General features: G+C 44.2%; 1 protein-coding gene across 4 annotated transcripts in view; it reads right to left on the bottom strand.

Moving 5' to 3' along the window:
* Window positions 1–25,679, bottom strand: part of reln (reelin) — a 91,859-nt gene that overhangs the window by 10,040 nt on the left and 56,140 nt on the right. For all 4 annotated transcript variants that reach the window (XM_086209300.1, XM_086209301.1, XM_086209302.1 and 1 more), the window contains exons 5-46: window positions 23,197–23,229; window positions 23,008–23,086; window positions 22,817–22,913; window positions 21,455–21,506; window positions 19,901–20,009; window positions 19,363–19,603; window positions 18,977–19,122; window positions 16,378–16,529; window positions 16,041–16,156; window positions 15,644–15,852; window positions 15,075–15,203; window positions 14,876–14,985; window positions 14,623–14,689; window positions 14,138–14,371; window positions 12,992–13,153; window positions 12,300–12,536; window positions 11,726–11,918; window positions 10,884–10,996; window positions 9,295–9,432; window positions 8,955–9,141; window positions 8,143–8,348; window positions 7,891–8,062; window positions 7,511–7,717; window positions 7,151–7,386; window positions 6,849–7,006; window positions 6,549–6,756; window positions 6,389–6,465; window positions 5,696–5,854; window positions 5,406–5,600; window positions 3,971–4,244; window positions 3,733–3,873; window positions 3,458–3,635; window positions 3,291–3,375; window positions 3,020–3,202; window positions 2,678–2,846; window positions 2,414–2,519; window positions 2,074–2,300; window positions 1,748–1,971; window positions 1,425–1,575; window positions 1,049–1,307; window positions 668–917; window positions 355–523 (exon numbers count right to left, since the gene is read on the bottom strand). In XM_086209300.1, the coding sequence (XP_086065426.1) occupies window positions 355–523; window positions 668–917; window positions 1,049–1,307; window positions 1,425–1,575; window positions 1,748–1,971; window positions 2,074–2,300; window positions 2,414–2,519; window positions 2,678–2,846; window positions 3,020–3,202; window positions 3,291–3,375; window positions 3,458–3,635; window positions 3,733–3,873; window positions 3,971–4,244; window positions 5,406–5,600; window positions 5,696–5,854; window positions 6,389–6,465; window positions 6,549–6,756; window positions 6,849–7,006; window positions 7,151–7,386; window positions 7,511–7,717; window positions 7,891–8,062; window positions 8,143–8,348; window positions 8,955–9,141; window positions 9,295–9,432; window positions 10,884–10,996; window positions 11,726–11,918; window positions 12,300–12,536; window positions 12,992–13,153; window positions 14,138–14,371; window positions 14,623–14,689; window positions 14,876–14,985; window positions 15,075–15,203; window positions 15,644–15,852; window positions 16,041–16,156; window positions 16,378–16,529; window positions 18,977–19,122; window positions 19,363–19,603; window positions 19,901–20,009; window positions 21,455–21,506; window positions 22,817–22,913; window positions 23,008–23,086; window positions 23,197–23,229 (6,838 nt within the window). The remainder of the gene's footprint in view (window positions 1–354; window positions 524–667; window positions 918–1,048; window positions 1,308–1,424; window positions 1,576–1,747; window positions 1,972–2,073; window positions 2,301–2,413; window positions 2,520–2,677; window positions 2,847–3,019; window positions 3,203–3,290; window positions 3,376–3,457; window positions 3,636–3,732; window positions 3,874–3,970; window positions 4,245–5,405; window positions 5,601–5,695; window positions 5,855–6,388; window positions 6,466–6,548; window positions 6,757–6,848; window positions 7,007–7,150; window positions 7,387–7,510; window positions 7,718–7,890; window positions 8,063–8,142; window positions 8,349–8,954; window positions 9,142–9,294; window positions 9,433–10,883; window positions 10,997–11,725; window positions 11,919–12,299; window positions 12,537–12,991; window positions 13,154–14,137; window positions 14,372–14,622; window positions 14,690–14,875; window positions 14,986–15,074; window positions 15,204–15,643; window positions 15,853–16,040; window positions 16,157–16,377; window positions 16,530–18,976; window positions 19,123–19,362; window positions 19,604–19,900; window positions 20,010–21,454; window positions 21,507–22,816; window positions 22,914–23,007; window positions 23,087–23,196; window positions 23,230–25,679) is intronic.

Here is a 25,679-nt window from a genome sequence, read left to right as displayed (position 1 = left end):
ATGTGGAATCAAGTGTAAGTCCTGACAATGTACTCAATGGCAAAATGTATAATTGTGTTTGCATGGGAACAGCAACACATCCAAACCCACTTCAAAAAATTGTTTACAAAGGAGGTCATGTGATTGCTGGCTTTGCCCATTTGTCTTTTACAGGATAACTGAAAAGGTTGCAGATGTATTTTGGTGAAATTCCACCGATTCAATTTTGGAATTGATCCAGATCTGGATCGGTTGATGTCATGTAGTCTTAAAGGAGGTATGTGAGTTGCAAATGATCTCTAGTTGTAATGGATTATTCTGCAGAATCTGTATCATATATGATAAGATACATGCTTAGTACAGGGAAAAGCTGACCGTGCGTATGATGGGATTGGCAGGGTAACACGACCCCACTTGTTGTAGGTGTCAGAAACCAGTAACCGCTGGAGGGTGTAGGAAGAACAATCAGGGCTGGTGGGCAAACAGTCCCTGACCACAGGCTGCCAGGTCAGACCTAAATCCAGAGAGTACTCCAGCTCTACAGCTGCAGAGAGAAACACAGTCAACAGTGTCATGCATATTCACCTCTAATATGATTAGCAATACTTAAAAATAATACCCATCTTCTTTTACTCTTTTTCACTTATCCATGCAAACAATTGTCTTAGTGAGCCGTCTCATTACTTACAGTAGCAGGAGTTGGTGACAGAGCAGGAAGCAGAGAAGTCAAACTGAATGAAGGCATCTTGACCCAAACTGATGTCCGTGGTAACGGCATAGCGAGTGTTGGACTTCTCTATGAATGCAAAAGCGGGCCCATCTGAACCACAAACAGGCATTCGGGTTCCTCCAGGGTGCAGGAGCCATGAGCGCCCATCAATTGAAGAGAAATCATCTTCCAGAGGACCCCAGCCACTGGCACTGCCACCTACTACCACCTGGAGAAAGATCATTGAGGAGGATAATAGCTAGTTCACATTTAATTGAAAAATGAGGCTAAAATACATCCATGGGATTTGTCAGGGAAGAACAACATTGGAATGATGGTTCCTCTCTTCACTCACTGTACCTGGTCAATCACCCAAGGGCTGTAAAAGTGTCCATTCTCAGAGGGCTGCCACCATCGGAGGCGAGTGGTAGGGGTACGAGCTCGCAGTGGGATCTCCAGGGCCACAAGGCGAGCCTGGTTACTACTGTTGCTGAAGAGAAATTCTTGAAGGAGAACCCATGACAGACCTCCATTCACTGAGAACTGTAGCAGAACGGGCTGGGAACGAGGGTCTGGAGCTGCCTTGCCACAACCAAGACGTAGGAAAAACTGAACAAACCTGAAAAATGAAGACAGAAATGATTATCTGTAACTATGCTGTATCAATTTAAAGATTTATTTGTATGAAATATATTGGGGTACTCAATGAGAATGTTATGTGAAAAGAAAACTATACCTGGCATTGGACAGATCCAAGTCATTTGTGACCAACATGCGCAGGCCGTCCTCGCTGAAAAACAGGTGGTTCCCGCTGGACATGATTCCACATTTCCTGGAGGGTTTTCCTCCGCTCAGCAGGCTGAAAAGTTCTGCATCCACAGCCCCCCCTGGACACACAAGTACATAAACAAATGCACACACAAACTCTTTTGTACATTCATTTTTCATTGTAAAGACTGCTTAAAGAATGCAGATGTCAAAATGAGTACTGACAGAACAATCTAGAATAACCTCTCTGGTATCTATTTGCAATGAACAACCAACCTCCTGTTCGTGTACCTTCAAAGTCTTCTTTGAGGAAATCAGGGTTTGGGGTGTCAGGCACGGAACAGTCTTGTCCAGAGTAACCAGGGTCACACATGCAGTGGGTGCCACCAATACAAGCCCCATGGCCGTTGCACATGTCTTGACACTGCGGACCAATGTAGATGTTGTCTAGTGCCCATGTCGGAGGAGTAGAACCAGAAGAAAAGAAACCTTGATACCAACGGAACCTCACAGACCTGGGGGGGCGGGGGTCAAAAAATGTAGGCATAAATACACATGCAGGGATATAAGAGTGAAAATGAAGTAGAGCTATACTATCTTGGAGAAGATGTGGTTACCCGCAGAGACGCAGCTTGCCAAAGTGTATGGCCTCTCTCTGCCAGCCCTGAGTTGTACCAGGGAAATAGATGCTGGCAGGGTGGAGCTCTGTGGAGCATAGTGAGGATGGTTGCGGCCCACCTGCACACAGGGGCACCAGAAGGTGCCACGTTGCACCAAAGTCCCGGGAAAATTCAAGACGCACAGGGTGAGCAGAGGAGCTCTCAGCTGTGCAGCCCACATTAATCTGGAGAGATAAAAATATACACCACGTCAGCACATGTCGGTCCGTGATTTATGTCTTGAATGAGTGAGTATTATGATTGTTACTTTGGCAAAGAAGTCATCAAGGCTGTGTACCTCAAACTGGATGATAGTGTTCTCATTTACGTCAATGTCCCTGGTGGTAATGGAGTGCTCTCCGAGCTCGCTGGAGACAAACACCATGGCTGACTCATCCTCCTCTCTGCAATACGCACACAAACAACACCATGAGTCAAGGGTAAAAATGTCTTTTTGTAAATTGTCTCCCCTTGGGTTTCTAGTTAATGTGAAAAAAAGAAATATGCAAAACAAGACATTGTCATTGCCAAGATTCAAAGTTAAGGTCTGTATTTGTCTTACAGGCCCATCTTCTGGTAGGGGCAGTAGAGGCCTGTGTTTCCCCCAGGGAAGAAGAGCCAGTTGGACTCATTGGGACCTTCTTCAAAGCTGTCTATAACCACCAGTGGGTTGTGTAAGGAGCTGCCATCGATGATGAGATCATCTATTACCCACACCTCCTCCTTCTTACCTGAAGGACAAGAATGCGTAGATTATTACACATTATTGCATAGTTTGGCTTGAGGAGGGGTGAATATGTGTAAAACTGTGAATGTGATCGCATTAGCGGTACAAGGGTGAAGGAAAGAGGAAAAGTAGATCAGATTCAGATGTAGATACTAGCGTCCTAACATGCCCACCCACCGCTGTTGTAAGGTTGCCAGAGTCTGAAGCGGGTGGCGTTGGTCTGAGCGCTGGCTGGCAGTGGCAGATGGAGGAACAGAGTATCAGTGGAAGATGGGAAGTAAAACTCATCTAACAGCAGCCAGCTGATTCCTCCATTAACCGAGTACTGCAGCAGCACTGAGTGGGAGCGCTCCGGCACACCTAGGAATTATACATGATAATATAGTTCATGTCACACAAAAAAAATACAGTTTAATCAATCAAATCTGAACAGTCAGTTGTACTGTACCTTTTGTGATGAATTTGAAGGAGAATTGGATGTAAAGAGTATTTGTACAATCCAGATCCCGTGACACAAGCATACGCAGACCATCCTGCAAACAAAGAGATTAAATCACTCACTAATTTGTATTATTAACAAATTGTCTGCATGTGCAAGACTTTTAAGAACTGTACCCCTTTAAAGATGAGAGCTGTGCCAGACTTAAGGGGCTCTCCACTCAGTGTTCCTCTCTCAGCTCCATACACCTCAGGCCATGTCTCCTGCTGCAGGTTCTCATTGAAGTCCTCTCTCAATACAGATGGGAGGGGAGCCAAGGGCACGCAATGCGCCCCCTCGTAACCCTGATCACACCTTTGTCAGAATAAGAAAAAATGTGAGGTAGTAAACAATAGCATGGATACAAATCAAGTGTTCAAAAATAAAGTAAATAAAAGCTTGTGTTACGTACACACAGCGTCCGTTGTCACACAGACCGTGTCCAGAGCACATCCATGGGCAGCCAGGGGCAAGTAGCACATTATCCAGAGCCCAGCCTTCAGCCCCTGGGGTAAAATGGGTCTGGATCCAACGGAATCGAGTTCTCGGGGAACTGTGGATTTTGATGGCAATAGTTGCAGCTTTACCTTTACAACGCTTCAGCAAATCTACTGATATTGTCTATTAACGTGGGACGAAAGTGGTCATACTTAGCGGCACTGGGTAGATACACAGTGATCCTCCTCCAGTGTTTGTACTGGGTGGAAGTGTAGATGGAACTCTGAGTGTAACCAGCACATCCGATAGCTGGGGGAACACATTCTGGCGTGATGAGGGACCAGTGACGTCCACAGTCTGTGGAATACTCCAGCCGCACGCCATGGGAAAATGAAGTGGATTTGCTGCAGCCCATACTCAGCTCGAACTGCAGAAAGGATGAACCTGACACCTCAAAGTCCCAGCTCTCTGCATACCTCGGCTTTTCTGGAAAAAAGAAAACATTGAAGACGACTAAGTTACACACATTCTTGTATCCATACCAGGGTACAATAATTGAACACTGTTGGCATGAGCTCTTTTAACGGTCATTCTGGTAATGTCAGATGATTAATTACCATCCAACCCTTTCAGTGGCAAAAAAACAAACAGACAAACAAACTACCAACCAACCAACCAACCAACCAACCAACCAACCAACCAACCAACCAACTAACCAACCAAACAAAAAAGCTACTTTAGATGGTGTTCTCGAATAAAAAAAAAAAAGGCTCATAGGATGACTTTAAAGCTGTTTCCCAGTGACTGGTTATAGGGTCCACACACATCCTTATTGATAATACTTTAACAAAACACATGGGGAATGCTACAAGTAATAATACACGATTACTTAATATAGATTCTTGCTTAAAATTGAAGATGTCACTGGAATTAGTATCACATCTACCATCAATATAATCCTCAGTATCTAAACACAGGTCAATACCACACAAAAAGACAATGTTTAACATCCCAAAACAAAAAGTACAAGGCTAAATGTTAATTCAGATGCTCACACTGACTCACAGGAGCTTTACGTTTAAAGATATGATGACATTCTTAATGAATGGGTCTAGTTTTAATGTAATAGTTGTGCAAAGTAAATGTGCTCACAGCTTGACGCGAGCAGAAGAAAGGCAGGGTGTTCCATCAGGTTTGCTCACATTAATAATGCAGCAGCCAGTGCCTCGCAGTAAATGGGTGATTCAATTTCAGCCTTTTGTGTGTGATATTTCTGTAGAGCCATTTATGTAGTTTAATTATAAAGTGTGTGTGGGTGCACTACATGTGCCTGTGTAGTTGCATGAGTATTTCTTTCCTTTTTTTTCTTGCTGTTACACAGTTAAGTCGATGGAGTAATCCACTTGTAGTAACACACTGCTTTGCATTCAGTTACTTTAACTAATTCATAACAGGCTGCTCCCAGCAACACTGCAGCTTCACTGACAAGGTTGGATGTGAAGAGTCTCATTCAGAGGCCACTTGTATATGATCGTACAGATGCTTCCACACTATTCCCACTCAGATTTTTAGAGCTGGTGTAGCGGTTAGAATAGGCATCCAAAGGTTGTTATGAGGTTAATAGTAATACAAGTTTGTGTGACTTACTATCAATAGCCTCAGAGTTGAAGGTCAGTGCTGTGTCCAGTGACAAACAGTCCACAGTCACTTCCCCTCCCTGAATGCGGTACCAGTTATGCCTCAGAGGTGTTGTGCCATCAAACTTGTCATGGAAACCTGTTCTGGAACTGTCATTCATTCCAATCAGGACATCATCGAGAGCCCACTGGGCAGAGTGTTTCCCTTCAGAGAGAGAGAGAGAAGCAACATCTAATGAAGCAGCAGTGTTATTATCATATCATCATGTGTTTTTTGTAATAGTGTACACCCTACTGTACCTTGCTGTGGCTGCCACCAGCGAAATACTGTGTAGGGGGATTTAGCTGGAGGAGGCAGCTCGATAGTCACCACCTGAGGCTCCAGGAAGGAGCTGAAGTCTAGCTCCCGCAAGAACTGCCACTGGACTCCGTTATTGGTAGAGAACTGCACAATGACACCTTCAACCACAGAAAAGAGCAGAGAGGAAAGCACTTTTAAATGGAAGATATTAATTATAAATAGGGAGGGATTAGGAAGGAAGTGACAATAAACAATAGAATAGAGGTCAACATAATAGAATAACAGTCCAGAGGCTCTAATTATTACAGACAAGCTGTTTAGGAGGTTGGCTGGGCTTTTTTTGAAGGCAAATGAACAATAATTTTATGCCTTCAGTGCTGCTGCAGCCTGGGTTTTCACAATCTGCTGACTTGAGAACAGAACAGAGAACACAAGGCTTTGATTTTCTATTAGAAAAAAAACACTGGTAATGAGAACCAGATATTATCCAGATACGATCCTGCCAAGGCTTTGATAGATACACAGCTTTGGCGAGATAACAAGGTTTGTCAAAGACACAATGTGACAATGAGCAGATGGAGAGACAAGCCAGTGGTGAACGGATCAGTTAAGATGTGGAGCAGTTAACGAACACATTCACGTGGCAGGGGGCCCTGATATAAAGTAGAGCAGTGGCATTATCCAAATGTTACCCTCATTGCGGGAGTGAGGCCTGGTGCAAGTGGGTCCCAAACTTTTGCTGCCGATACGAATGTAGAATTGTACCAACCTGTCAAAAATGAAATAAGATGGAAAATGAACAAACTTCCATTTGATTTACAGACCTTAAAAACAAATGTGAGTTCTCCTCACCGTGTATTGGTGGTGTCTAGAGGCACCGTGCGAGCTTCTCTCCTCCCGGGGCTGTTGAAGTAAAGGGCTTTACCCTCACCAATAATGCCACAGCCACCTCCTATTTGCCCTCCACTGATGCTTTGCCAAAGTGGACTTAGTTTCCCCTCAAAGCCTTCAGTCAGCTCTGTAGGACTGGCTACAGACGGGACACAGCTATCCTGCTCCACTGGGGGGGACAAAGGGTAGAAGGTATATACGGTTAAAGGATAAACATGCTTCTTCATTTTTGCATATTCCCTCCTTTATCTGTCCCTGTACCTGTGTATCCCATGTCACAAAAGCAGACTCCAGAGATGCAATCTCCATGTCCACCGCAGTGGTTTGGACACGGCTCAGAGATGTAGACCCCATCAAGGGCAAAAGGTGGGGCATCTCTGTACATGCTGCTCTCCTGGAACCAGCGGAACCTGGTTTTACTGGGAAACGAGTTGTGCATTAGAGATATACAATGTTTATCTCTTCTATTCAACTGCTATTCAAAAATACTGTGTCCAGAAGACATCTATAAAATCATTTATTCTACTTAGCAGATCCAATGTCATGACTGTTACCATAGCTACCTGGCTGCAACATTGCGTGGTATAACCACAGTGACCCTGGTCCACTGTTCATAGTCTCCAGTGTTGTACACAGTGGGCTCTCGAAGCTCACGGCCGCTGCCTTCACAGATCCCTGCCCCAGGGGTTGCTGGGTAGCAGCCCTCCCTCACCAAGGCCCAGGTACGACCAGCATCATGGGAGTACTGCAGCAGGACCGGCGCAGACGCACTGAACTCTGACTCACAACCAATGTTCAACTAGAGGGTGAAACAGAGGAGAGAAATCACCAGAAAATGAGGTGATTATTTTAACTTATGAAGGAAAAAAGAGCATGATGGAATTTTCTTTCTAAGGGTCTGTATAAAATAAATCTCTGGATACCTTAAACTGAAGGGTATAGCCTGGGCGCAGGGCGAGGTCCCTGGTGACTGCCACCCGATCCCCATCCGAGCGCCCAAACACCATGGCAGAGGCCGTCGGAGCACAGAAGCTGTTGTTGCTTTCCCTCTCCATGCCTTCATTACCCAGCATGAGCCACACACTCATCTGGTTCAGGGGGTAGTCGAATGCTGGCTTCTCATAGAAGTTCTGTAGAGGCAGCAGGCAGGTGGAGTTCAGTGTCTGCAGCAGCCCCCATTTCTCTTGTTACACATGAATACAGTTTTAGAAGCTTTATAGCTCATGTAGCTCAGCGTGCTTGACAGCTTCTGGAAACAGATGGTCAGGACACAAATCAGGCTCAAAAATGTTTGTCTCATGACCTGTGGGAGAGTGGGATTGGCCATGGGAATGATGTGCTTCTCCCTCTCAGATAAAATGATGACATCATCAATGGCCCACTGGTCATAACCCTCCCCGGAATGAAGAGGCTGCCACCAGCGGAATCTTGTGGAGGGTGTCTTAGATGCCAAAGGAAGCTCATAGTGGACAAACCTGAAGAGGGCGAGACCAACAGACACTTGTTAATGACAGTCCTTGTGCACAGGGGGAGTGTGAAGCAGCGGCTCGCTCACCGTGGTTTGGTGAAGTCGGTGAAGTACATCTCAGCGATGAGACCCCAGCTGATGCCTCCATCATTGCTGTACTGCAGCAGCACTCCCTCCTCCCTGCTGTCTGCCTGGTTACACTCTGCCCAGTCTCCGCCCACTCGCAGGTAGAACTGTACAAACTCTGCCCATTCCGTGTCCAGGTCCCAGCTCACCAGCTGCCTCAGCCCAGCCTGACAAAAACACATGCATATCAAGTTGGGGACAATCAACTAAGACTCCTACAAGTACTGTTATATACATTTATTTCCATTTTGTAACAATTCTTTAAATTGTACATTTCAATAGTATCATATCAGAGTCAAGTATTTCCATGTGATGAAATGCAATCTGCAAAATATCTTCTGAGGTTAGACGTAATGAAGAAAGTTTTGGCAGTCTTAATGGATTCATTATCTACAGTGCCTGACCCAGCAGTCATTAAAAGTGAAACAGGGTCCAATTAATTCAGTGGAAAAATGTTTTTGGCCTCAAAAGGCTTAATAGACCTCAAGATTAGTAATGTTAAAAAAACAACAGCAAATGTTGTATTTTCAGTTTTGGATCTGTATTTGTAAGAAAACAGTGAAATTATAGAGTTCTTGCTGCAGATTCCTCTCTTTCTAATAAGCAGTACAAGTATGAAAGAATTTCTAGAATTTGCATCAACAATAACAATATTCCACAAAAAAATCTGTTTTGAAATGTCCTGCTGAATATTACTGAGATGAACTTCGCAGAAAAAAATAACCTCCTTCAGAAAAATGATTGCACTTGTAGTTCGATGCTGTGTGTTCTACCTTGCTGAAGTACAAGGACGAGCCGGATGAGACCACTCCGCAGCCCATGTCAGGAGTGACTATCTCTCCACCGATCACCTCTTGCCATGTGGCTAGGAGTGCATCCTGGGACTCAAAGTCAGAGAGTACACTGGAGGAGAGGGGGGAGGAGGGCTGGCACTCCGTCCCAGAGAAGCCATCATCACACCTACGAGAGAACACATCGTTTAAGGTGGATGAAAGTAGGTAGAAGGTCGCTCGTACACTGCTCGCTTTAGAATAAATCCTCAAATCGCACTGTGCGACAAAATTCTCCATGATGAGAATATACAAAAGAGTACATCTCTATGTGGAGACCAACCTGCAGTGTCCATGGTCACACCAGCCATGTCCGTGGCACATGCTAGGGCACTGCTGGCCGATGTAGATGTCATCCAGGGCCCACTCATCCTGCTCTCCATAATAGTTCTGGATCCAACGGAACCGAGTTGCGCTGGACCTGAACAGATTAAATACAGATATTCAGAAGTGTTCGATAGATTTAATGATTTACGATGATGTCTTGGCGACATATAATAAACAGATGAAAACAGCACATTATCTCAGGCTATTTACTGACCACTTGATTAATCTAACAATAAATAACAAAACATCTCAGAAATCAGAAGACGGACAGTAATTGCTTTTCTTCTCACTGACAAGGGATTTTTGATGTAGTGCACAGGCAGGAGTATGTGTACAGTATATTCTGCAGTTGGGGGGGAATGAACATCACCCCATCATCTCAGTGGTTTGAAGGCTGTGTGTGTGAATGTGTGTGTGTTTGTCTGCTTTGCAGCTATGACAAATGACACTGGAAGCAGAGATAGTCAGATATACGGGGGTCTATAACACAGAGGCTTCTTGGTCCACTGCCTCGGTGACCTTTATCAGCTCGGACCACCTCCTGACCACGACTGTTTTATTATCATTTACTGCCCTGACCCTGCAACTCCTGATCACACACGCTGCAGGAGATTAGACCACCGTTATTTAGTAGCTGGGAAATGAAATGGAGGTGGAGGTCAAAGTGCTCATTGTGGTGGTAAATGTGATTAGTTGAGTTGATGTAGGTGCGCGCTTTGGCACATGGCACATGGAATCTTCATAAGATTGTTGGTAAAGATAATTGGGACGTTATGCAACTTGTCGGTTTGCTATTACCGAAAAAAACGTACCAACAGCATAATGGAGTCTTATTACTTATTGGCAGTGTGACAGTCTGTGGCTGTTAGCCTAACCATGCTAGTCAGATAAGCTGCTGGAATCACTGGTATCACCAACGTGACTCATGATTAAAGACCCGGATTTAGATTCTGTATTAGTGAGAACTCTCTTGACTCTACATGATGCCGAACAACCTGTCGTGTCGGATAGAGACATGAACATATTACATCAAAGACTCGTGGAGACCACAAGGTGCTGGATTCCTGCGCAGGAATTTCCTTCCAAACACCTCTTTTTTGATTATTTACCAGATGAACTGTCTGTTTGTTTGGTATTTTTTTAGAGAGAGAGCAAGAATGTTATGTCTTTCGTGGATTTTGTTTCATAGGGCAGTCGGGAGAAATGTTTACTGCTAACATAATGTTGTGAGATGTTTATTGCTGTGACCTGTTGAGCTGAGCCCATTCTCAAGCTCTCTTTCTCTCTCCGGTTCTTTCAAGCAGCCTTGAATAAGAAATAGTTAGTGTGTGTGTGTGTGTGTGTGTGTGTGTGTGTGTGTGTGTGTGTGTGTGTGTGTGTGTGGCGGCGTGTTGAATGTGAATTGGAAATGTGTGTGGATTTTCCATTTTGCGGCTGCACATTCAGCTTTATGTTACATTTCAAAGTGTTTCCTGTATATTGCGAAGAACATATTAAAATCAGAGAATATCTTATCCCACAGACACATTCAGACGTGTACATTACCATGTCTTCTGTGGCAGGGACAGAGTGATTCGCCTCCAGTCTTTGAACTCTGATGGGTGGTAGACACTGGGAGCGGTGAACTCAGAGCAGCTTGGCATGCCAGGTAGACAGGCCTAAGAGAAGGAAAAGATGAGTGTATATCACATAATACACTGTATACTATGGACTTACTAACTTTAATGACTTAAAACAAGTCATCGCTATCGCAGTTTAACAAATTCCACACAAGCAACATGATGCATTGCAGACACACCCAGTGTGTGTGTGTGTGTGTGTGTGTGTGTACATACAAAAGGCTAACGCAGTACTGCAGTATCACTGACCTTCAACACTGGAAGTCAAGCAAGGATTAACACTACAGGACCTTGAGTGAGTTACACTCTCCTCTCGCCAGATGACTGCATTTTAATGCACATGAGAGAATTAGAGAAAATTCACTGACGGAGGACTCATTACACCCTATTCAATTCTAAAGGCAATAAAAATCTTGGCAGATACTTTGGAGCGTTATGAATATTTATGAGCCAGTTGTGATCACAGAGAATGTTTGTTGAATCATGGGAAGATAATCTACTTGATGATTCAAGTGCTGCCATGTATTTGCTAATAGTAGGATGATAAGAAGTAATTGTGATAATTTCTGATCTGAAACAAAGTGCCACATTTAATGACTATCATTATTTGCACAATATTACAGAGGCGGTAAAGGGTAAATCAATATTCATGATTATAAATAAATGATACATTTCCTTGTTCGACTTGTTCAAGTTTCTCCTAAGTCATAAACAAAGGTGAAATGTCCACAGTCGCTGAACATGTTGGTTACGTTGTATGCCCCTTACCTCTTTGACCAGGTGCCAGGTGAGGCCATGATTGGTGGAGAACTCCAGCCGGACCTGTGTGTCTATGTGAGGGGAGGGCTCACGTCCACAGCCCATAACCAGAGAGAACTGCAGACTGTAGGAAGCCCCGATCTGCATCGACTGAGTTTCCACATAACGGATACTGGAGCCAGGGCTGGGCTCACCAGAAAAACTGGAATACAACATTGTGTCTTTATTGGTTGAAAGAAGAGACAATCCTGGGTGAAAACTGGTGGAGTACATGTGGTGTCCTTGTGTGCTGTTTATTCCATATATAGAGGCTGTACATCAACAATAAGGTAAGAGCAGGTTTTTATTCACAGTGCTAAATACTAAATAACACCAGTGAAATGTGAAGGTACTTTTATTTGGGGGGGGACTGAAATTAGTGTCCCTTATAGAAAGACAATTAATGCATTTCATAGTAACAGTGTTGACTCATTCACTCAAAATTTTTGGGAAATAAAACAGAAGTTGTTTCTCATTAATAGTCCTCAGCTTTCCTCCTTCCTCCTATGTAATCAATCATGGGTCATTCGTCTTTGGCTCTTACCTAAGGGTCCAGTCATGCTGGCAGTACGGTTGAACATGGCCCAGGTAAAAACCAAGACTCTGGGTAACGTCCAGCACATTACTGAAGTCCAGGCTTATAGTGTTGAAGAGCACAGAGGTCATGCTGATTTCATCTAGCGCCCAAACATCGTGACTACGGCCAGAGTGGTACGGCTGCCACCAGCGGAACTGCACGCCAAACTTCCGAGCACCGGGAGGTAGTTCCACTGACACAATCCTGTTTGGAGTCAGGGGGATGATTAGCTACACAATGCAGATTGTTTATATGACAGAGATACTCCATTGCAATATACTTGACCTTTTAATTTCTTATCATCTGCTGTTTTACCAACAGGCCCTTTTATCTCTTTATTAACTGATTTGTAAAAATACATATTGGTACAATAAAACCTGCACTTGTAATTTATACAAGATAGTTTGGCAAACTTTGCCCCTGCCTTACTGCCCCCTGCTGGCCTTTCTGGAGGGGAGAAGAGGCCCCTGCAGCTCCATTCCACTTTGTCTTTATTACACTCATAGATGGTACTAACTGCCTCAATAAGTCCCAGTAGCTTACACCTCCAGCACATCATTAGTAGCACATATATGAGTGTTAATGAAGTCATAGCGTCTCAGCGGAAACATAAACACTCAAGCCTGAAAACACACACACATACTAAACACAAGAGGTACCTTGGCTCATGGAAACCTTGGTAAGCGTAATGCTGCAGCAGGGTCCAAGTAATGCCGTTGTCTGTGGAGTAATGAAGCAGGACGCCCTCTCCTGGCTGGTCAGGCGCAGGACATGAGCTCAGGGTGCTACGGCTGCCCAGCCGAAGAGTGAACTGTAGGTACCTGTAGAGGTGGGGAGCGACAGAAAGTGTAAAAAAAAAAAATGACAGACATAGGGAAAGGGCAGGTGATAACTGAGATGAAGGACAGGATGGCGAACAAGAGTGGGTTCAGGATGGAGAGGTGAGAGAGAAAGGTGTAACAGGGTGGATAAACACAGTCATGCAGAGCAGAGAGGTGAGAGAATGATGGATGAGATGATGAAACTAATGAGGACAAATCTAAACCAGAGGGGGTGAGAATACGAGTATGTAAGAGGGAAAGAGTCGTATTCATGTACCCATGTTTACTGTACATGGTCACGGAGCTCGCATTTCTGTTAGGGCAGGAATATTATTATCTGTACTAATGTAATATTTATTATAATTTCCATCATCTGTCTCCGGCCACCAGTCAATCCCACCCCCTCGCTCTCTCTGTCCTTGGCTGAGCTGTGCTTTCATTAGCAGAGCAGTTTGCTCTTTCAGGCAGCTGTTCACTCAATCAGCCAGAAAACTGGCATTAAATATGGCCATCAGGTGGCACATAGGGAGCCACAACAGGAATAATCAATCTAACACAGATGCCATATCTAACTTCAGCGTCTCTCTCTATCTTTCTCTCTCTAACGCTTTCAACCCCCCCGCCAATTCCCCCCCACACCTCAGCATCCATCTCATCTCTCATCTGCAGCCCTTCCGATGATTATAAGTCATCTACCAGTATAAGAACACGCAGACTATGAGGGAAACACGGATTGACAAAGGAGGAGGTGGGATGGCTGGCTGGCTGGAACATTTTTTGCATCAGTCAGACAAAAAGACATTCAAAGATGACAAATAAAAGTCAAACATGGAAATCTGCTGAAAACCAAACCTGCTGCGTACGTGTGTATATCCGTAGGAAATAAATCCACAAATCTTTAATCATGCACATAATGATGATGACAACCACTAAGCCCCCTGATGTGGCAAGAATCAATCAGCTCGGCCAGTGTTTGAATCTTACCTGGCCTGGGAACTGTCCAGTGGAGCAGTGACCAGGTGTCTCCTGCTGTCCCTATTGAAGACCAAGGCTTTGCCACTTGCCAGCACCCCACAACCAAAGCTGACCTCAGCTCCACGGAGGGAGGAGAAGCTGTGGTAGGAGGAAAGGCGTGGACTGGAGAAACCCTCTGATAAGAAAGCTGGGAATGTCTGGGAGGCCAGCTCACAGGCTGGACCACTGAAGCCAGGGTCACATCTGTGAGGGTAGGGTAGGGGAGGAGAGAAGAGAAGAGAAGAGAAGAGAAGAGAAGAGAAGAGAAGAAACGTGGTGTGGAATGATATAAATGAGAAAAAGAAGAGAATTCTTATAATAAATCCTAACCATAATACAATTTTGATTAATTTTGAATGGTGATTGGAGCTGCAAGGCATCTGGTGCATAATGAGCAGACTCATTTTGAAGTAGAGACATTGGATGTATTTAATCTGATAAAAGTGCGTCCTCACTTGCAGCCTGTGCGGGAACAATGTCCTCTCCCAGAGCAGAACCGAAGGCAGGCTGGACCAATATACACTGAAGCAAAACACCAAACATGATTACTTTAAGTTTTATTGTGATTCCAAGCATGTTGACTATTTTCTCCTTAGAAACAACAATAATAGCATAAATTGGGTCCTTAACAGAGGATACTTCTAATGGTTTACATATGACTTGGGCATCAGGTGAGTGTACTGTATGATAAGGAGGTACGGTTCTAACCGTTGTCTATAGCCCACATGTTGCCTGCTCCTGCGCCGGACTGTTTCCAGCGAAAGCGTGTTGTCTCTGTTAAAGCAGCATTTGGAAGAGGGATGGAAATTCTGGTCCACCTGAGTGGAGATGAAACACGATATGTTAAAATAAAATGAAAAAAATCCACCGAGTTTTAATATTTTGTACATAAAGATGCGATTCTTACCCGCTGTAGTTGTCAGAGGAGTAGATGGTGCTGTGAGGTAGGTGGGGTCCAGCACAAAGTTCTGGCAGACACTCAGTGTGAAGCAGAGACCAGGAACGTCCGCGATTGGTGGAAAACTCTAGACTTACACTAATGAAAAAGATCTTATCTCAGAATCTTGACAGCATAATTTGATTTTTAACCTCAAATAGTGGAAAGTCACTGAACGGCTTTGAACATAATAAATGAAGAGAGTAAATCATGTCCACTGAGGATCTACTGGAGTTTGTTCCCCTCCACTTCATTTATTAACACTACCCATTCATGCACATCTAATGTTACAAGATACTGACACACGACTTGAATTTTTCATCGGTAATTCTAAGAATCCAGTTGAGCTCTGATGTGTCTAGATGTTGCAGTTTTAGGATAATTACAGCTATATGCCCTTCCTGTGTGTACTGCTCCAGACAGACAACAACGATGAAAATCAGGGTGCCTCACTTGGCTCTGGAGATCTCTTTTGTTCGGGTTAGACAATATTTTCTGGATAGAAGTACTTGCTAACCTAGTTATAAAGTGTGTCACACCTGTTGGCAGGCTGGTAGGAGCCACAGCCTAGGTTGATGGAGAACTGAGCAACATGTGTGTGGGTGCCAGGCAGCACGGGGAGCAACTGCATGAAATCGACCGCCCATACATGATGGTTCAAACCCCCATGTGTCCGCTGCTCCAGGCAAAACTGGGTGACTGGGGTTTGTAGTTCAGTGGGCAGGGCCACCGATACCACCGCAGGGGTCTGAGAGAAGAGATGCATGTCAACAGATCAGAACAGAAGGAAAGCAAAGAAGGTTGGTTGGTTTGGTTTTATTGAGTCAAGGTAAGAATAAAAATAAAATCAAATTTGCTGACACTTTTGAAGTTGAGGAGTTTTATATTATCAGAGCAAGACCTGGACATTTTAATGGGAGTGATCTTCACCCTCACCCTGTATGAGGAGTAAGGGAGGGTGTCAAGTACAACACGTTCCCTTCTGCCTTCTGACCTTCCAAACAGAACCACATCATTCTCATGGGACTCTCCTGGGTCACACTCACCACCACCTACACAAAAACAGCACGTCTCATAAGTGAAGGTACATTTGTGAATGAGCAGATTTTTTTAATGGCTCTTTGCTAATAAATGAAAGGAAACAAGGTAGATTTGTTTGTGGGGGGGGAGGGGAGCTCAATACTGAAAAGTAGTGCAATCTCAATGATCTTCCAACAAAAATAATGACCAACTCAAATAAAAAACAAAGGTGGAAGGACGATAGTTTTCATACCCATGGTAAAGTAGAAGCGGAGGTTTCCGTAAGACGTGGTGTCGATGTACGGGGTACACACTCTCCTCCGGCCGTCCCTGTCAAACACCAGCGCTGAGCCTGACTCAACCTCTCCACACTGGGTCCCGTAGACCGCTCCCTGAATGTCCCAGCTGAATAAACACAAACACAGGTTGGCATGGTTTAGTAAGCAGGAAAGCAAGTTTTCATACTGGAAAAATGCTTATGGCCTTCATATACTTTATGAGTAAAACAATCATTGAAAGTTTTGAGACGTAAGGTGAATTTATTAACGTGGCATCTTGTCAGCCAAAACTATAAAGGCATCGCTACTGTAAGTAATTATCAAACAGTAAAGGAACATTTGGTAAAAGTGACAGGGAAATGATAAGTCTTCCCGAGTGTTCAGCACTGTTTCTAATCTCAGATCTTCCTCCATTTCATTCCACATTTTTGGCTCCAAAGTGGCTCATTGGCAATTTTTAGTTTTAATGCAAACCTGAGAAGTCTACAAGGTTTAATAGAAGTGGCTATGGAGATGGGCGGCACGGTGGTGCAGTGGTCAGCACTGTCGCCTCACAGCAAGAAGGTTCCGGGTTTGAGTCCTGGCTCGGGCATGGGATCTTTCTGTGTGGAGTCTGCATGTTCTCCCTGTTCCTGCGTGGGTTCTCTCCAGGTACTCCAGCTTCCTCCCACAGTCCAAAGATATGCAAATGGAGACTAATTGAATACTCTAAATTAACCGTACGCGTGGCTGTGAGTGTGAATGGTTGTCGGTGTGTTGGCCCTACGATGGACTGGAGACCTGTGGATGGATGGATGGGTCAGGAGATCAGATAATTACTTTGGCGATGAGCTGTTCTGTGATTTAAGGGACAAGTGGTAGAATTTTGAAGTTGGTTCTGTTGGACACTAGTTGCTACTGGAGAGAAGTTATGTGCTGAGATTTTTCCTCTTGTTAGCGTACAAAGGTGGCAGCACTGTTCTGCAGCAGCTGAAGAGGTGTGAGTGATGTCTCGCACAGACCTGTGAACGGCCCACTGCACTCGTCCAGCCTGCTTGAGAGAAAAGTACAAGGTTCTCTAGAATCCTGTGTCTGATCCCTCTGATAGTCTTAAGGCGATAAAAGGTTGATTTTCTGACCGACTTGATAGGACCACTGGAATTCGGTTATCTCGTTATTTTTAGCTTGAGTTTTGAGTTTTACTCAAACTACAACAAAAAAATAGATCCGAAAAACTTTAACTTGCGAATCTCAATCAGCTCTTCAGCTAAATAACTCAGCGTTTTGTAACAGAACTGAGACAGTCTTGCAGGATGCAACCCCGTCTGTTTATATGCCTCTTTTGCACACCATCTCCTGCAGGAAATTGTTGTAATTTACACCTTGCTGGTAAACAAACACACAATCCAAGATACATAGCATAAGTCACCTGGAAGATGATGTACACATGAAGGATACAAACACACAAACATGCTGCCACATATTTCTGCACAGTGGAGAGAGGATCCTCATTAGCAGTGACAGAAGTTAACTCAGTATGTCAGCCCCCTCCTGTGTTTCTTTACCCCCCCCCCCCACACCTTTACTTTCACCCCCTTCCTCTCATGCCATGTATAGGCTGGTGTGTGTCTGTCACAGCCAGTGTTAGTTTGAGTAACCCCGGTGAAGCGTACCATTACCACAACACTTCTCCCTGCCTACCTGGCACATGTCACCTCATGGCGCCTGATAGGTGTTATCTGGCGTGCTGTGCAGCATGATGGCATGCTACAGGAGGGTGTGAGGGTGTGGGGCAGCCGGTGAAACCCACACCTGTTTGAGGCTTTTCTCATTATATGGGGAAACATAGACAGACCTGGTGCATGAGACCTGTTAATTGCAGTCTGGCATCATCACCTCTCCTTTTACCTCACTACTTCTGACCAAATTTCTGCGCGGTTGTCCAAATGGTTGTTAGTACGCGTGTGTCAGACAGATGGACTGCTGTCTCTGTAGCAGTCGGGGGGAGGGGGGGGGGGGGCACAAAACAGAGCTTGATGGGAGAATCCAGGCACATGTTAGTGACAAACACATGCATGGTTTTACACTGTGAGTCTGATGCTTGCCACTTCTGGCTTTTGTGTGTGCACACTGTTTTGATAATGAGGGATGACTACTTATAAAACCCCTCACCGCTGGGCTCACTGCGTAATCATTTTTGCTCCTTGGCACAGAAAAGACAGGTTGTTCACATCTGATGAAAGAATTTGGATAAAATGTTAGCTGATGCTTACGTTTCAGCATTTTTTTGTTTTTATCTCAGTGGAAGAAGATCCAGCTTGTTATCAGACCAGCTGTATTATCACCACATTTTGAAAAAGGTTTAAAGATTAATATATCAATATGATAAAATCCTAGTGCTTTATGTAATCCTTACACTATTTTATTTTGTTGTAATTGTATGCTTGGGACCTTTGTGTACAACAGATTTATTTGGTATCAAGCTATTGTGCTATTGTGCTATTGTGCGAAGCGCTTTATTGGTGTGAATTGCACTTCAGGTGAATATGAGCACCAAAGTATGCTGTTAGTTGGTGGGCTTGTCTTCACACTTACTTTGAGGGTGGACTCTCAAAGTCCTCTTCCCAGTAGCTCCTTCCCTCCTCCCGGTGCAGGTCGATGTCTCTACTGGTGGCGAAGCTGTGACTGACTCCCTCGCCACCGTGGAAATACAGAGAGTTGCCCTCAGACTGACACGCATGCTGATCAACAAGGAAGCAGGTGTTAGCATGTGTAAGCAGTAGTGTTGTTCCATGGCACTGACTAAACATTTCCTGGTGAAGACTGGAAAGGGTTTGAATAAAATGTAATCATTCCGCACAGTCTTTACTGAAGAAATATCATGGATGGTTCTATTTCCAAGCAAATGTCTTTGAACCTTAAATAATGAAGCCATTTACAGTATGGACTCCATGTAAATGTCTCTTGGTTTATCAGTGTACCTTGACTGTGGCTCCAGGGAAGAAGAGCCAATTGGCAGTGTCTGGGGGGTCCAAGTTTTCCTCCATGAGGGGGGCTCTGTGGGCAGAATTGACCAGCAGCACATTGTCTAGGCCCCAGCAGGACTCGTAACCCTCTGGGCCTTGGGGGGCCTCCTGGGACCAGCGGAGGCGAACACTGTCAGCCCTGGAGGGCAGCGGCATTGGGATGAGGTGGACGAAGGTGCTGCTGTTGGTGGGGGCTCTAGCGGAGGGCAATAAAGAGATGCAGTTACACGGGGGGAGGGAAGGGGGGCTTATGTCTTGGATGATACAGTTCTGAGTTTAAACATGTGTAATATAAATAAAATTGAATTATTCCTTGGGGTTAAAGATGACCACACAGAGAGAGTCAGGGATAGAGGGATGAAAAAATGGGGGATCACTGAAACACAAACAGGAGAGGAATGACAAATTGAGGGGGGGAGGTGAGATGGAGTGGGGGTGGGTGTTCATAGCAGATGGAGGGACTGTGGGATGGATGAGGATGAGGAGCAGAGACCTGATCTTTTCAAGTGTTATCCAGTCATCTGAGGTGTTGGTGTTACCACTTAGGCTGTATGACACAGTGATCTCAGGGTCTGAGTAACTGAACCGACAGGAGCCTGAGCCTGGGGAGTATAAACACATAAACACACACACAAATACAGTCACACAAATAAATTATGTTGGTTAGCACAATCGCGTTGACGAAAGACCTGAAGAACATGTTTTGTAGCTTCCTTTCCTTCAGTTTAATTCTATCAGAGGGGCAATGATCCTCTGCACACCCTGATGAGCCTGACATCGCCTGGTGGCCTCTTATTCTTCTCGCTCCAGCTTGTTAGCCATGTGAAAAAATATGTCTAACTGGTGTCATGGTTGAACTAAGCGATCAGCATCTTAACAAGGCTGAGAGAGCCAGGAGGTATCCAGGAGAGATTCGCCGTGAGAGGAATTTCTGTGAGGGGAAGCTTTATATCAAATGCCAGGTTTTTGCCATGTGATCCAATATTAGACATCCAACCTAAAGTCACACCCGATCACTACCTCGGTGTCACTATAGGGGATCCAAGTAAACGTCGCTGCTCTTTGAGTGTGGATAGAAAACCCAGTTCTGCTTTTGTTGCTTGTGTGTCTTTTTTCAGTTAGTTACTGATGTGGTAAAGAGCCTCGGCTCATGCATTTATGCCTTTCTTGCAATAAAAGTTGGACATTACTAATATCTTGTAATAAGCTGACACCTATTTATGAAATATAAACACATTTGGTGCTTGGCGTTAGCATTTCTGTCAGCCGCCTCAAATTACCGCTCAAACGTAATGCAACTGTAGATCCGATCATAAAGGAGGCGCAATAGTGACAATATTTAATTAAACGTTAAACATCTGTTTTCTTTAGTCAAAGTACAACTTGTTTCCAAGACATTTTTGCACTTTGGCTGCAATGACGTCCCAGTCAAATGAAAGCAAAAGTTCCTGTTAAAAAGTCATTTTTTTCCCTTTTCAATGAGGATGTGTCTGGGTGTGATGGGACGGGATCAAAGTTTGTTCACACCGATGACTCCACCCCTCCTCCCTCGCCACCTGATGGTGTGTGGCACCACGTCTCGTCAGCTTGTCAGTATTGTGCCGTGCTGATACAGCCAATCATTAACCTGCCACCTCCCCGACGTGCAGCTCTGCACTGCCGTGCCGCTACGGTATGTGCTCTTATTTCCTTCCAGTTACTCTCCCGTGAGAACTGCTGGATGCATATAATGGATATAAAAAATACAACAACTCTAAAAACTCTGCTATGGCCTTCTGGGTGTCTTACAAGTACTGTATATTGTAAAATATTAATAGGAGCGGAGGGACAGAGAGTAGGCGAGACCGAGAACGACAGAGAGGGAAAGGTACACTGAAATATAGTAGATCAGTTGGTTAACAGAGCAAATAATGTCCGTTTCCTGGAGATAGACAGAGGTCCGGAGCATGCAGACTCAGAGCTACTTGAACAAGGCTTAAAAGTTCTTTAACAATAATATGGCTTGATGTAGTCTTGTTTTCAACCAGCGTGGAGACGTGTTACTCACCCAGGGCGAACTGAAGGACAGAGGCTGTGCTGGTGTTGAGAGGTATGGTGGTCTGGGGAGACACAGACATCAGAGCTCAATTTTCAAACGAGACATGGTCAGTTGCCCACTACTGCAGGGGCCATGGTCACCCTCATTCCGTTTCAAAACACCCCCCCCCCCCACCACCCCCCAACTTACCAGGGAATAAAATGCCATACTGACCCAGCCTGTCAGAAATATTAAAAGATTTCAGATAAAGTGAGGTGTTTGCAGTTTGTTTTTTCAGCTGGATCTTTGTGTGAACCTGTTACCAGTAACCTGGAGCACTTCATTTTGAGACTGTTTGAAAATCTGAATCGACAGGTCCGACTTAAGCAGTAATTTCCAATTTCATTTTCAAAATCAGTCACGAAAAATGCAATCAGTGCATTTCTGTTCTAAGTATGTCTGCATTTCTGGATGTGAACGCTTGTTGCGTTTGACAGAGGAGCTGCCACGAAGCGTTATCGAACATTGGGAGCAGTGACAGACAAATCAAATGCTTATCAGAGAAGTAAATAGAATCATGAAGCGCAAAACGCACCTCAGCTGCTGACTGGCTTTCATCTCTCAGAGCAGAACAAGCGGATGTACATGCATCGACTTCAGTGAGACAGAAAGATGGCAGGTAAAGGTTTGGTAAGTAATTCCAGCCCGTGAGTGTTTACATGGTGTGCGTGTGCCAGACTTTATCCATTACAGTTGGGTAGTTTCCCCTTAATAGTGTACTTCACTGTAACATTATTACAATGTCAGTTCTGTGTTCTCCATCACGCTTCATTTCTGAATCTAACATTCAGCACACCACTCATAAACTAACGTCTGTCCTGCAGCAGCCTGTGGGGTTTGTTTTGGCCAAAACTGCTGAAGCCAAAACACTGCGTGAATAAATGCAAACCCAAACAGGTGCACCAATATTTTGTGTCTAGTATGACTGAAAGGAAACTATTATATCGAAGTTTAAATAACTGGATTTCAAAAAAAGAAACCTGCTGTTACACAGAATGAAAATAAGGCAAAGACAACTTAGGCTACTTGTAAGAAAAGTGCCATCAATCCATCGAATCTCCACAATGCTAAGGATGAACAACAGTCAGCATGCTTGTGTTTTTGAAGAGTGGGGAAATAATAACCCGTTTCATATTATGGACTCACTCTTTTTCCAAGAAGAAACTACAACCAGACATCACCTCCTTTGTTAGTCATCTTAGCATACAGATTTGTAAGGGAGTGTGGTTAAAGCTAGTAGGCTGTAATTTGTGGAGCTGAGGTTCTGGCTTCGTATGTTAAATGGGCCGTTAGATGTCGAGCAGTGTCGTTGTGGTCAGACATGGAAGTTACCAGCTCTCGCTCTCCAAAGGGCTCACAGAAAGTGACCGCTCTGCCGTGCATCAGAACGCCACACTGCTCCCCCACCTCACAGTTACTGCACTCAGACCTGCCAGGAGACAAAAGACAAGGGACAAGGAGAAAACAATGAAGATGGAGCACTGCAGATGAGGATGGTGAGGATTCATAAGCTCTCAACCTACCAGATGCTGGGATCCAGCTCTCCTTGGAGGTTGGAATCAAAGTCGTCACGGAGCACAGCGTGGTTACCATGGAGCTCCACTACACACGTCAAAGCTCATAGTTAGACACAATGTTTATAACTTGTCTTTTTACATTGTAAATCTCTAATTAAAAGATAAAAACAAAATCTGTTTCAAATGCAGACTCACTAAGACTTGGTCTCAGCGGGGACTCGGTTGGAGCTGAAGGAGACAAACAAGAGAGTAAATAACGTGAGTAAAGCACAAATTCTGGTATGAACAGCATCACCGACCATGTCCAGGAGCGATGCCAATCCTGGGGAAGTATTTAAAAAGCAGTCAAGCTCATTGTCATCAACTGCCCAATCCCACTAGGGGACAGTTGATTTAAGCTAAAGTGGCAGATTCCCTTTAAGAAAGAGTGCAACCCAGGTGTCACTCCTTCAAAGCAAACATGACAGACAGATACCGCCGCCAGTCAGCACTGAGGCCGCATGTCACTGCTGATATAATGGATCTATAAAAAGGTAAGGCCAAAAGTAAGTGCTCAGACTGCACAGCCTTCTTAGGGGTGTTCAGGTGAGCCTTGTAAATATCGTTCTTAAATTAAAGATGCACTTTGAGAGCATAGACATCCACCAAGGTTCATGTTATATTTCTTAGGAAATGAATGGAAATGTCCACTATACCGCTAGATTTAACTGGTTCTTTTTTTCCTGTGCAAAACCAAGTTTCATGGAACTCTGCATGGTGGTTTTTCTCATAATCCCGCTGAAAGAAGTGCGGACGTCTGTCAAGGCCAATTTAAAAAAAATGTATTTTGAATTAATGTACCACAAAAGGACTCTTCTTCGGCCCATGCTACAACCCTCTCGTATAAAAATCTGCCAAACAAATATTTTTTTGTGTGATCCTGCTCACAGTCAAATAAAAACCATCAAACATGCAAACATAACCAACTCTTTGGAGGTGATTAATTAGTAATATATGAAATGAGTCCCTTCTTAAATCATTTGAAACAAACTTTGTCTGTGTCCTGGCCAGCCACAGTTATAGTCTCTTGGCTGCTGATGTTAATTCCTTTCAGTAATGAAAGGCCGGGTGGCCATGATTAACGGTTCACTGCCAATTAACCGTCATCCTCCCCGGAGGCGACAGTGTGCTGTAATCTGTGGCCACTGCCGAGCTAACACACTCAACCATCAATCTCTCCCAGGGGACACACAGCTCTGAGGAGTGTGTTCAGACTTAATGAATCAAACAGAAGTGTTCTTAAAAACACTGGCCTTCCTCTAACTCAATAATGGAGAATACTTTGTAGATTATAGTCCGTAGAAATGCCACTAAGTTACAGATTATATATGTGACCTTTGTGCTGAAACAGATGGAGGAGGTGCTGTACTGGGCTTTTGGAGTAAATAAATAAAACTGATGAATTATTGATAGCGTAGTTTGGAAAAAAAGTTCCTCTTTATTAGCTTGTAGAAAATGAAAATGAAAAAAAAAGCAGTTTTTGACAGCTGCCGTGTACAAGAGTCAGACTTCCAAAACAAAGTGTGGGAAATTTTACAGTATTAATTTCAAGTGCTAATTGATAATACCGGCCAAATTTTAAAAAATGAAATATAAACACAAATGATGCAACATTTCTGTATTCAGAGATCAAATTCTGATCCAACTAACTTGTTTCCACTCTGTGATAAACACAGATGCAGAACAGAAGACAGCAGCTGTACATAATGTTGAACAAGCTTTGAATTAGTTTAGCATAAATAAATGTTACTTTTGTCTTGGTTTGCCTGTGTGATGTCATATTTCTTAAATCTGAAAATATAGAAACACTTTTCCCCTGCTTTTCTGCAATAATAGCATCCTTCTAAGTCTGCATCACAGTCGTCATCATTCATTCAGAGGGAATAAGTGGCACATTTATTTTCCAGGTGTAACATGAGTAATATGAATGGTTGTATCTTTAAGCTCTTCAACTGAGTCTACTGAAGCTTCACGTATGAATTTCCCTTCAAATAAAACTGCACTGCTTCATGAAGGTCTTGCTTTGACCGGAGGTCCAACCTTCATTATTTATCTTCTTCCCTCTTATACCTCGCTCACTCTGGAGGCTCCAAGGTTACACTGTGCCTGAATGCTGTGTATTTGCCTAAATTAGCTCTGCAGCCTAATAGTTCTGTAGCATTTGAGCTCTGAGGTTTTTGCCCCCCTTCTTTTGCATCTGAGAAGCAGATGAGGCTGCATTCCTGGTTTGTGTACTTTACACCTACAAAGACCACACACAGTGTGTGTTTATGTGAACATTTGTTTGTCTGGGTTTCTAATCCTGCCAGGGGCAGAGCCCAGCCCAAACAACAGCTTTCTCCCCGGATTGTGGACGCTATCTTCCTGTCTCACAACAGTGGAGCAGAGGTCTGCTGTTGCCTCAAGAAGGGAGGGCACACCTGACCAGGAGCATGGCAATATGATGGATTTTGGTTAAAGGTAGTTGTATCTGTGGATGGTGTGTGTGTGCTGCAGCCAGTGGGTCATCCCTGCATACACTGTGTACTCTCTACTGAGTCTGTTTTGGGGGGGTTGTAACTGCTCTGAGGGGCAGGAATGTTTGCCCCTGCATGTGGATTGAGTTATTGTCATAACATTTTATTAGGAGTAGCAATGCA

The sequence above is a fragment of the Aulostomus chinensis genome, chromosome 7, assembly GCF_037954235.1.
Source record: "Aulostomus chinensis isolate RoL2024-O1b breed Wild chromosome 7, RoL_Achi_v1.0, whole genome shotgun sequence".
Lineage (NCBI taxonomy): Eukaryota > Metazoa > Chordata > Actinopteri > Syngnathiformes > Aulostomidae > Aulostomus > Aulostomus chinensis.
Note: the sequence above shows the minus strand (reverse complement) of the source record. Positions and strands in the feature narration are given on the sequence as shown.